General features: G+C 32.9%; 1 protein-coding gene across 3 annotated transcripts in view; it reads right to left on the bottom strand.

Annotated features, from left to right (window-relative positions):
• The window catches only part of Chd2 (chromodomain helicase DNA binding protein 2), a 121,118-nt gene that overhangs the window by 63,364 nt on the left and 45,136 nt on the right, over positions 1-12,618 (bottom strand). For all 3 annotated transcript variants that reach the window (XM_047537822.1, XM_047537817.1, XM_047537819.1), the window contains 2 exons: positions 11,905-12,095; positions 640-828 (listed from right to left, as the gene is read on the bottom strand). In XM_047537822.1, coding sequence (XP_047393778.1) covers positions 640-828; positions 11,905-12,095 — 380 coding nt within the window. The remainder of the gene's footprint in view (positions 1-639; positions 829-11,904; positions 12,096-12,618) is intronic.

Genomic DNA, 12,618 nt, shown 5'->3' with positions numbered 1-12,618 from the left:
AAAGCCTATTATAAGCATACTATATACTGTCCTCTGTCCCAAATCCATTATTTTGGTTTTAAGCTAGTATATAGCCTAAACCAAATATATAATTTGCCCATATCACTTGGAATGCTAGAAGGATCAAATATTCACCCTGCAGTAAAAGGGTTAGTGCCTTTTCTGAACCTTCACAAGCCCTAACTTACGCCTCCACTGGTGAACAATGGTGTGCTCTAGTTACTTGTCTCTTGTCTATGTTCCCTATCACAACAGGATTCTGGTAGGGACATATTCCATTTATTTTCATGTTCCAAGTTACTAGCAGCCTGGCACTTTATAATAAATAATTTAATCAGTGGCAAAGAAGAAATATTTACAAATAAATGATACTTATGTCTATTGGTAGGGGGATTAGTATAAAGAATAACATACACTTCAGACCATTTACATAATAAAAACTGCAAATTCTCACAGACAAAAATAGCAAGAACAATAAAATACCTCTTTTCTAACCAAATATAAATTTCTACTTAATCTATGTTGAGGCTTCAGGGGCTAAAAAAAAAAAGCACAAATTATTTGTGAAATATCTATCTAATGGCTTCATGGTACTAAGCTCAATCACTTAAGGCCCAATTCAGATAAAAACTTGCTTACTTGTAATACTGTTTCTGAAGGGCTGACATCTCTACCCTGAGAATCTGTTCCACTTTAGCAGGAAGGGATTTCTCCACATCTTTTTTGACTCTCCGGAGAAGGAAAGGCTCTAGCACCTTATGAAGACTCTGGTAGCCATTTTCTCTTCCCTTTCCATGGTCTTCTTCAAAATCTTCCCAGAACTCAAACCTAGGGATGTAATGATCATATTTTTATTTAGTAGTTACACAAAGGAAAAAGATTATTTTTATAAGTAAAATTTCTTCTAAAAGAAATCAAATGGGAAAAGAAAGCAAGCTGCTAAAAAAAAAAAAAGACTTTCCCACAAGCAAAGACAAATTTTACCTACCACAAACTCTTGAACAGAAAAGAAATAAAAAGAAAAATGAAAATTAATTGATTTGATCCTATCAGTCTATACTGGATAACAGCAGATTTCCAATTCTTCAGATTCAATCAGAGTTTATCAAGTATTTCAGTAGATTATCCAATTAGGATGCTAATAAACATAATTATTATGAAATATTATAAAAGAAATTAATCATCAATGATCTTTTGATAAGCTACAATTTCTGGGGGAAATAAACTGCAAAGGTAAAAAAAAAAATAGTGGCAATACTATTATAGCTGTTAATGCTCAAAGGTAAAAGTTATATAACTTCTATCAATAATCTTCATGACAAGATTAAAAAGTTAATGGATTATAATGACAATAAGCAAGATTATAGCCCAACATGAAGATCAGTAAGCAATCCAGATTTAATACTAACAGAACTTGGGGACATATTTAATTAATGAATTTAGATAGTTGCACTCATAATTATTCTACCTAAACGCTACAGATAGGTTTCTCATACATAAATCTTAACCTACTAAAGGATCTGTGAAAGAAATCCAGAATGGGGTACTATCATTACTTTCAAAAAAAAAAAAAAGGGAAATTTGTTTAATGAAGATTAAGAAAAATGTGCTTTATCTTCCCAGTACAAAACCACCGAAGCATTTGAAAAAAATCAGCTTGGTTCTGTACAGACTGAAGTTCACTAGGTAAAGGCACAATGTTCATTCACTGAGGCTAGACTGGGAAGCTGAACCACTGTCCTAATAATTGTTGTGTGACACCTGTGGTGCTTTTCTCTGAGACCAGTCAAATGCCAAACAACCAAAACCAGGTGACTAACATTAAATAAAACTACTCAAGACTCAAAAGCATGTACCATCTGGGAAGACAGAAATCAGAGTCAGCACATACCAAAACTGAAAACAGACATGACAATTTCAATAATCCACTGTCATTTCTGAACTCATGAATGGTTGAGTACTTCCTCAGGTACTGCTAGGTGGATCAATATCAGCCTTAACTATATTTGGCAATGCCTGAAACAACTTCAGGAAAGTAAACAAAATGTTTTTTTTTGTGTGTGTGTGGTATAAATCTAAAATGCTCATTAGAGACAACAATGTACAACTAAATTAAATATTTTAAGAATAAAATAAATGAGAAAATGAATAAGATTCAATTGTTAATATCAATGTTATTTTATTTTTAAAACTAATATTTAATGTAAAATGAATTATCTTAGTGGTGGACCTAATACATCACATATAAAATGTGTCAAGTAACTGAAAATCAGTAGAATAGTCACTCTATCATGTCATTTTCTGAATACCTGGGAGATCATTTCAAGAAGTCAATTTCATTAACTGATTATTATTGTAATTATGCTACTATTTCAGGCAAAAAATATTTTCATATGCCTACTGTATTCTTATTGTAATAAAGGAATTGTTATAAGATACATTTTTTTTGCTTTCTTTAGCTACACATACTGAGGATATATATATTATCCATAATTTTGTGAAATGTCCGTGGCTGCTTTCCCTCTAAAAAACAGAGATGAATAACTGTGACAAAAAACATGGACCATGGGCAAAAAATTATTTTCTGTCAGAATCTTTAAGGAAAAAAACAAAAAAGAACCTTTAAGGAAGTTTGCTGCTTTGCAATAGATAACTATCAATTTATAAAATTACACTAACATATGTTCAAAGATATAAGGTCATAATTGTGAATGCATGGCTCTATACCGTACCTAGAGAGATTATTTTAGATACATTCCCTGCTATCAATTTCTGCACTTAACGTTTTTTTCTCACAGAAGTAGAAATAATTTTGTTTTGTTTTGTTTTTTTAATTATCAGGAACTTGGGCATATTTTTTTAAATTTGTTACTATAGTATTTTGAAAATAAAATTTTCAAAGAGAAAATATCTAGTTCACAGAAAACATAACTGTATGCCTAACTCCAACCCATTATTTCATACATAATTCAACTGAAAACTTTAAAGACACTATCTGAATAATAATAGCAGAAAAATCAACTCCAAATTCCTCTTTATTTACGAAAGCAGGAAATCATTTTTTCCCAAAAAATGTAGCCAATGTTGGGTGTAATACCATGGTTGCTCAACAGAAAAAAACATTAGGAGCCCAAATCCTTATCATTCATGTCAGCAGCAAAAGCAAACCCTAGCTAAGTATACCTTGCTAGAAATTACATATCACATTTTATTCCTACACAAACAAGCATGGACATTACCACTGTGCCTCATGTTTCCTACTATGTAGGAGGTCTTAATGGTATTGTGAAGGATGTACATTTTCCATTTAGTGCCTGAAGTTCAAAGGGCATTGCCTTTGTTCCGTCCACTTACTATCTATATAGTATGGGACATATTCTTATCATCTAAAAAGCATATTCTTATTTGTAGTAAGAGAGTTAAATATGACGTGTATAAAAAAGATCAAGTATGAGGAAATGATAAGAAAACTGATTTAATATGCATAAAATTTCTCTTACCCATTTCAGAAAGCAAGATTTAAAACTATTGGGGGATTGGGTTGTGGCTCAGTGGTAGAGTACTTGCCTAGCATGTGTGAGGCACTGGGTTTGATCCTCAGTACCACATTATAAATAATCAAAATTAATGACTGTATACATCTACAACTAAAAAATTTTTTGAACTAATAACTGATAACCTCTATTATATCCAAATTTTTATACATTTTTTGAGCACCTATATCTTATATAAAAACAAACTTACAAAAACACTTACATGTGATGGATACCATACCTGTTATAGAATATATAGCAGAATGGTTTAAAGAGAGAGACTCTCTCTTCAAGAGAGTGACCATTATTGACTCTCAAAGCTCTAGGAAGGGAAAAAAGTATCCAGGTGACCAGTAAACAGGACAGACAAAAGAATACTGATAAAAAAGGGCAGGACCAGGCAAGGTGGTGTACGCCTATAATCCCAATACCTCAGGAGGCTGAGGCAGAGGATCAGAGAAGTTTAAAGCTGGCCTCAGCAACATAGCAAGGCCCTAAGTAACTGAGCAACGTCATGTCTCAAAATGAAAAATAAAAATAATGTGGAAATTGCCTCAGTGATTAAGTGCCCTTGGGTTCAATCCCTAGTACCTCCCCTGCAAAAAAAGAAGGGGCAGGTAGGATAGAGTATGATAGGACAGCATGGAAGACATCATCGGGAACCCTCCAAAACATAGCAGTTTTAAATTGGTGGCAATTATCCCCTCCACCCCCAGGTCTGGAGATGTTTTTGGTTGTCATTATACCAAGGAGGAGGTGGTACTGGCATATAGTATGTAGAAGCCAGGGATACTGCTAAACATCATACAATGCAAATGATAGCCCCAAAACATGCCATGATTAAGAAATCCTGCTCTAAGAGAAAGCACTGGAAGAAGGGGTTGCAGAAGGGGCTCCTTTACCAGAAACACACCATATGAGGATGCTGACCAAAAAAAGGGAGGTAGTGGGGTGATTCACTAAGCTTATTCTATTAACAGTAGTACTAAAGGCAGCATATATATATATATATATATATATATATTTTTTTTTTTTTTTTTTTTTCTTCTAAGTTTCCTTAAAAGACAAACCTGTGTGAAACAATGATTATATCACTGTATTCTTTGGTTTATAACCTGAAGGATAAAAATGGTATTGTAATGGAACAAAAATGTTATATTTTTACCAAAATTAAGTCAGGATTAACCTGAAGAAGATTGTGATAAATTCAGATGCAATAAATAAGAAAATAATTTTACAGTGAAAATATTCCAATTAGAATAACTATTATCCTAAGCAATAACAGATGTTGGCATGGATGTGGGAGAAATGGCATACTCCTACATTGCTGGTGGAGTTGCAAATTGGTATAGCCACTCAGGAAAGCAGTATGGAGATTCCTCAGAAAACTTGGAATAGACGCACCTTTTGAGCAGTTATCCCACTCCACGGTTTATACCCAAAGGACTTAAAATCAACATACTACAGTAACACAGCCACATTGATGTTTATAGCACAACAGCTAGATTGGGGAACCAACCTAGACAACCTTCAATAGATGAATGGATAAAGAAAGTGTGACACACACACACACACATACACGCACACAATGGAATATTATTCAGCCATGAAGAATAAAGTCATGGCATTCGCAGGTAAATGGATGGAGTTGGAGAACATCATGCTAAGGGAAATAAGCCAATCCCAAAACACCAAAGGCTGAATGTTTTGTCTGGTAAGTGGATGATGACACATAACTGAGTGGGGGGGTGAGGATGCAAGGGTAAGAGAAGAATAGAGGAACTATGGATTATGTAGAGGGAAATGAGGGGAGGAGAAAGGGTGGGGGAAGGAAAGATAGTGGAATGAGACAAACATCATTACCCTAAGTACATGCATGATTATGCGAATGGTATGAATCTACATTATATACAACCATAGAAATGAAAAGTTGTACAATGAATTAAAAGGCAGTCTGTAAAAATAAATTTTTTAAATGAAATTAACAGGAATTAATTAAATAGCACACTAAAAAAACTGCTGAAACCAAGGCAGTAAAGAAGAAACAAACAAAAACAAAAAAGACACAAAACATATGGGAAACAAACAAGAAAACAAAAAAATAGATAACAACCAATCAAAAGACAAAACAAAAAAACCAAAAAAACAAAAAAACAGTTTAGATAAATGGGCAGACCCAACTATATGTCATCAACAAGAAACACATTTTAGACTCAAAGAAAGAAATAAGCTGAAAGTTAAATTATGGAAGATGGTATAGCATAACCAGGAGAGAACTGAGGAGCTGTAATAAAAATCACATAAAAAAGACTTAAGGAACAACAAATATTCCTAAAGGTAACATGGGGCTGGGGTTGTGGCTCAGTGGTAGAGCACTTGCCTAGCACGTGTCAGGCACTGGGTTCCATCCTTAGCACCACATAAAAATAAAAAGAAAATAAAGATATAAGAAAAAAAGGCAACACACTAGAAATGTAATACCACCACAAATGTATATACGCATACACACACACACACACACACACCCCTAACTCAGAACCCCAAATGCTTGAAGGACAACTGAAAGAAATCAACTATTCTACAACATGGTTAAAAATTAAAATAATTCACTCTCGATAACTAGACATAAAGTTGACAAAGATAAAGATCCGAATAACATAATAAGTTGACTTAATGGACATTATAAAACACTCTACCCAAAAAAAGTAAAGAACATTATTCTTTGCAAGTATATGTGGAGCATTCTCCAGGATAGAAAAAATGTTTTATTTATATAGAGATAGATATGTATATGCTTAAATATATTACATGTATGTAATATATAAACATATAGATATGTTTTATATGTTTTTATATATAAACATACATATAAAACATAACAAGACATAATAAATTCACTTAAAGCACTGTCTCTCACCAAAGACAAAGTTTAACTATAAGCCATTTGGAAAGTCCCTAACTAAATACTTGGAAAGTAAACAATAATCTCTTAAAAGGAATTAAAAAATGCATCAAAGAAATCACAAAGAAATCTCAGCATCACATAAATAAACAAAGGTACTGCGTCCATCTACAACTAAAAATTAAAAAAAAAAAAGAAAGAAATCACAAATAGATGACAATGAAAACTAAAAACAAGATAACATTTATCGGAATGCAGCTAAAGCACTACACAGAGGTACACTTATACCTTTAAACACCTAGTTGTAGAAAAGATCTTAAACCATAATCAAGTTGCACCTCAAGAGAAAAAAAAATAAAATGAAAAACAAAGGAAGGGAATAAAATGAGATGAAATAGGAAAAAATAATAATTTTTTAAAATACCAATGAAGCCAAAGACTGATTCTTTGAAAACATCAACAAAATTATTCAATCCTTAGCTAAAAATGACCAAGAAAAAGAAATTCCAGAAATTAACAAAATTGAAAATCTGGTTCACTTATCTTCAATAATTGAAAGCATTAAGACAGAATACTATTAACTTCTGTCAACAAATTAGAAAGATAAATGAAAAGAGCAAACTACTAGAACGATAAAAATTAAGTTAAGAAGATACAGAAAACATAAATAAGATATATAGCTAGAAAATAAGTCATTAAGTTTTCTCACAAAGAAGTCCACATGGCTAAAATGGTAAATTCTACCAAATATTTAAAGAATAATACCAAACTTAACCAAAAAAACTCTCTTTAGGGGCTGGAGTTGTAGTTCAGTGGTAGAGCACCACCTAGTATGTGGTGAGGTACTGGGTTAGATCCTCAGCACCACATTAAAAAAAAATACATAAAATAAAAGGTACTGTGTCCATCTACAACTAAAAAAGTTTTTAAAAAACTCCCTTTATAAAACAGAAAAGAATGTAACACTTCCAATCCATTCTATGATCCTGATAAAGGATCTCTCTCTTACCTCTATGTATCTGTCTGTCTGTCTGTCTCTCTCTCACACACACACATACACAATACACATTTCAAAAAAAGACACCAAAATCTGTAATATATTAACAAACTCAATACTGGAACACATAAAAAAGATTGAACATCAAGTCAGATTTATACTGGAAAGTCTAGGGTAATGTCTGAAAAGTAACTAACATATTCTATCATGTAGATAGAATAAACTTTAAAAAATCACATTAGTATCTCAGTATACATACACACAAACAGTATTTAATAAAACCCAACATATATTATCAAAATTCTCAGAAACTATGAATACAAGAAAACAAACTCAACCTGATAAAAGGTATCTGCAAAATATCTACAGATAACTTCCTGCTAAATAACCACCAATTCTACTCAAAATGGAGGTTCTACCCAGTATGTTAAGGAAAAAAAAGAAGATATAAAAACCATCCAAATGATGGCCATGGTGGCACACACCTATAATCCCAGTAACTTGGGAGGCTGAGGCAGGAGGATCACAAGTTCAAATCCAGTCTTAGCAACTTAGTAAGGCTCTAAGCAAGTTACTGAGATCCTGTCTCAAAATAAAAAATTTTAGTAAAGGGGCTGGTAATATGGCCCAGTGGTTAAGTGCCGCTGAATTTTAAGTAAAAAAGAAGGGCTGGAGATGTAGATCAGTGGTAAAGCACCCCTGGGTTCAATTCCCAGTACCAAAAAAATATCCACATTGGAAAAGGGAAACACAGCCTTATATGTGAAAACAACCTGATGCTGAAAATATTTTTAAAAAATAATGATAACAATAAAAAACTACTGGAAATAAAGTCATAAAGTTTAAAGACTCCAAAATCAATATGCAAAATTCAACTGTAATTCTATTCTCAAATATAATCTGAGGATAAGATTAAGAAAACCTAAAATGCAATCGACGTTAAGAAGGAATGAATTTAACAAAAGAAATATAAGACTTGTACATTGAAAAGTACTAAACACTACTATTATAGAAGATCTAAGTAATAAAGAAAGCGTCCCTTCCCATGATCATGGATAGAAGGTTCAATATTAAGATTAACAATTCTCATCAACTGATATAAGATTCAATATAATGCATATTAAAATTCCAGCAGGTTATTAATAAATTGATCCTAAAAAGAGTGGCCAAAAAGAATTTTGGAAAAAGTGAAGCTCAAACATATTTCTCCATTAAAAAATAGCATAAAACTAAATTACATTAATGTGATGTGATATTGGCCCAAGAGCAGATATGCATATTAATAAAACAGCAGAAATAATTACTATATGATCTCAACTAATTTTCAACAAAAACAAAAGAATTCAGAAAAGAAAAAAATATTTACAACAAACAAGATTAGAACAATTTTCCAATTTCCTCTGCAAAAGAAATAGAACTTCACACTGTAAACGAAAAGTAACCCAAAATGGAACATAAGAACTAAAACATCTAGAAAAAAATTAAGTCTTTGTGATCTTTCATGAGGCAAATCTGTCTTAGATGACATCCAAAGCATAACGCATAAAAAGAAACTGATAAACTATACTTATTTGAAAAACTGGTGCTTTTCAAAACACAGATTAAGCCAATGAATAAAACAAGCCAAGAAAATTTTTGCAAATCATATATTAATAAATAAGTTTTATCTAGAACTTTTAAAAGAAACACTTTAATTCATAATAAAACAATTTTTTTCAAAAAGATCAAATAATTTGAATAGACATTTCACAAAAGATACATCAATAGCTTATGAACAAACAAACAAAAAAAAGATACCCAACATCATTAGTCACTGTGGAAATTTAAGTCACAACAATGAGATGCAAAACCACCAGAGTATCTAGAATAAAAGATTGACAATACTGCAAGTATTAGTTACAACAGAAAGAAACTAAAACATTCAAACATGTCTGACAGAACTTATGGGCTGGGGACATAGCTCAGAGTCTATGTGTGTGCCTTGCAAGCACAAGGCCCTGGGTTCAATCCCCAGCACCACAAAAAAAAAACAAAACAAAAAAAAAAAGAACTTAGAATATTATGGTCACTGGAAAATAGCATGGTACCTTCTAAAAAGTTAATAGAAACTTTTCAAGCAATCCAGCAATTCCACTCCAAAGTATCTAACCAACAGGAAAAAAAAAAAAAAAAACACATGTCCACACAAAGACTAAATATCCAAAATATCCCATCAACTGGTAATTGAATATGCATACAATGAAAAAGTATTACCCAATTAAAGAGACAAACTAGTAATAGACTCTAAGACATGGATGATTTTCAAAATAGTATGCCAAATGACAGAAGCCAGAAACAAAGGACTACATATTAGTGGCATTTGCCAGTAAATGGACGGAACTGGAGACTATCATGCTAAGTGAAATAAGTCAATCCCAAAAAACAAAGGTCGAATGTTCTCTCTGATATGTGGATGCTGACTCACAATTGGGGTGTTCAGGGGTGTTTTGTTCACCAAATTGGATGGGGGGAATGGGAAAGACAATAGAATTAATCAGACATAACTGTCCTATGTTCATACATGAATACACAACCAGTGTACATGTACAACCACAAGAACATGCAGTTATACTTTATGTATGTATAATATGTCAAAATACATTCTACTGTCATGTATAACTAAAAAGGAAAAAGAAAAGAAAAAAGGACTACATATTAGGATTCCACATATATGAAACCTCAAGAAAAGGTTTATTTCTAGAATGAAAAGCTTATTCATGGCTGCCCAAGACTGGAGGTAGAAGTAGAGATTTAAGGGCAAATAGGCAAAAAGGAACTTTTGTGAGTGAGGGAAATGTTCTAATCCTGAATTAAGCTGACAGATAACTCTAAATATTGAATACAACACTATATTTTATGGTATTAAAATTGTATCTCAATAAAATGATTTAAAATGAAAGGAAATGACACATGGTGAAAAGGACCATTTCAACGTTTTCTCATTAGGTAGTTCAAATGACCTGCTCAGAGTATGGCACACAGTAGGCACTCAAATCTTTTCTGAGTTTAAAAAAAAATTTACGGAGCATTTACTATTTACTATAGGCACAACTATTAATTGTTGACTGCCTTCCAGGTGCTATTGCAGATGGTTTAGACCAGCAATGAATAAAGCAAACAGGATCACTAGTATTTTTGCATGCATATTTTGATGACATGAAACAAAAAGATGCTATATAGAAAATAAAATGGGATAGGGGAGACAAGATGCCTTACAGGGTACTTGAAGTCAGGTAGACTGAGAAGACCTCTAAAAGAAGGAAGTTACATAAAATGAGGCAAAAATATTAAAGTGGCTGTCATGTAAAGAAAAAAAGAGCAAAGACAAGACAAAAGAATAACAATGGCTTGGCATGTTTAAGGGACAGAAGATGGCTAGACCGGCTGAAGCATAATGAGGAATCAAACAAATACTATGAGTCAGAGTACTGTCATATGGCCAAATTGAGTAGAAGCCTTCCAAGTCAGAGTTACAAGTTTAGATTTCATCCTAAGTATCACTTAACACCATTAGCTAAGTTTTATGAAATGTGCATACCTCTCCTATAAAAAATTTTCCAATAAGGACATTCCAAAATTCTTTAACAAGTTATTGATTATGACCTAAAGTTTATGTCTATTATCAATTACTTAGATTTAAGCAGGCATGGTAGTATACACCTATAATCTCAGCAATACAGGAGGCTGAGGTAGAAGGATCACAAGTTGGAGTCCAGTCTGGGAAACTTAAAACACTCTCAGAATAAAAAAATTAAAAGGGTTGGGGATGAAGCTCAGTGGTAGTGCTTGCCTAGCATGTGCAAGGACCTGGGTTCAATCCCCAGTACTACAGGGAAAATAAAAAGATTTCAATTTAAAATCTGTTGTAATATTTGTCAGATTGTGCACCTTATATACTTGATTTCTATTCTACTATCTTATAACAATATTAAGAAGGTCTGATATTTCCTATCTAACAATTATTTCCCAAATGCTTTAAATCTGAACTTATAATAGACAATAAGCTTTCTTCCTTGATAGGCTAATTTCTATATCCTATATTGCTTCTGGGTGGGCTTGGGATTGAATCCAGAGGCACTCTACCACTGAGTTACATCCCCAGTCCAGTTTATTTATTTATTTAACTTATTTATCTATTTATTTTGGCAACAGGGTCTAAGTTTCAATGGTTGGCCTTGAACTTGCAATCCTCCTACCTCAGTCTCAAATCATAGGATTAGAGGTGTGCACCACTACACTTCAGCCTTCTATCACTTATTATGAAGATTGTTACCACTGCTGCTCCTGCCTCACTTTAATGCTTTGCTATTCCCAAAACCACACCCCAAGACCTACTAAGAAGGTTTACCAAAAAAAAAAAAAAAAAAAAAAAAAAAAAGCATTGGCATTTTAGACATTCTAGTATCTTTTGAAATACACAGGAAGGAGCTTACTTCTCCGGCATAATAAAGTGCAGCAAGGACCAGAGCTCCTTCAGGGAATTCTGAAGAGGGGTTCCCGTAATCAGGAGCCTATGGTTGGACTTGAAATCAATCAGAGTTTTATATAATAAAGAGTCATCATTCTTCAACCGATGGGCTTCATCCACTCCCAGAAAGGCCCAGTTAATACTGCCCAGCACAGTCTAAAGTAGAAACAAAACACAGCGAGCCACCAAGTCAGAAAGGACCCAAAAGGGCTTTCAAGTGTTCATCATCTCTGTATAAATACCATCACAAAGGTATAAACAGATACATTTATTGTTCACTGACTCTTCCATTTATTCTTAGTTTCCAGATTGGTATCTACTCAAAAGAATATATCATTTAAAAGGTAAAGGTTGGTCTCTTACAGCTGGTATTAATACTGCATGCCCCAAAGCAAAAAAAAAAAAAAAAAAAAAACCTGGTATGCTGAGCAAAAACAAAAATAAAAACCACATGATTTTGCATTCTTTTAATTAAGACTGTTTTCTTGCCTAATTGCCTCCCCAACCTTAAAGCACAAAAACTAAGAGTCATCAAATTGAACTTATTTGTACTATTAACACATAAACCTCTCAGTAATATAGACAGGAGATATTAAAAGAGCTTACTTTTTCTGAGACATTTCTAGAAAAATGCTTCAACATTGATATGGTGGGAAATGCTCAAAATAGCAACCTAAAT

The sequence above is a fragment of the Sciurus carolinensis genome, chromosome 2 (assembly GCF_902686445.1).
Source record: "Sciurus carolinensis chromosome 2, mSciCar1.2, whole genome shotgun sequence".
Taxonomy (NCBI): domain Eukaryota; kingdom Metazoa; phylum Chordata; class Mammalia; order Rodentia; family Sciuridae; genus Sciurus; species Sciurus carolinensis.
This window is presented reverse-complemented; position numbering and strand designations above follow the sequence as displayed.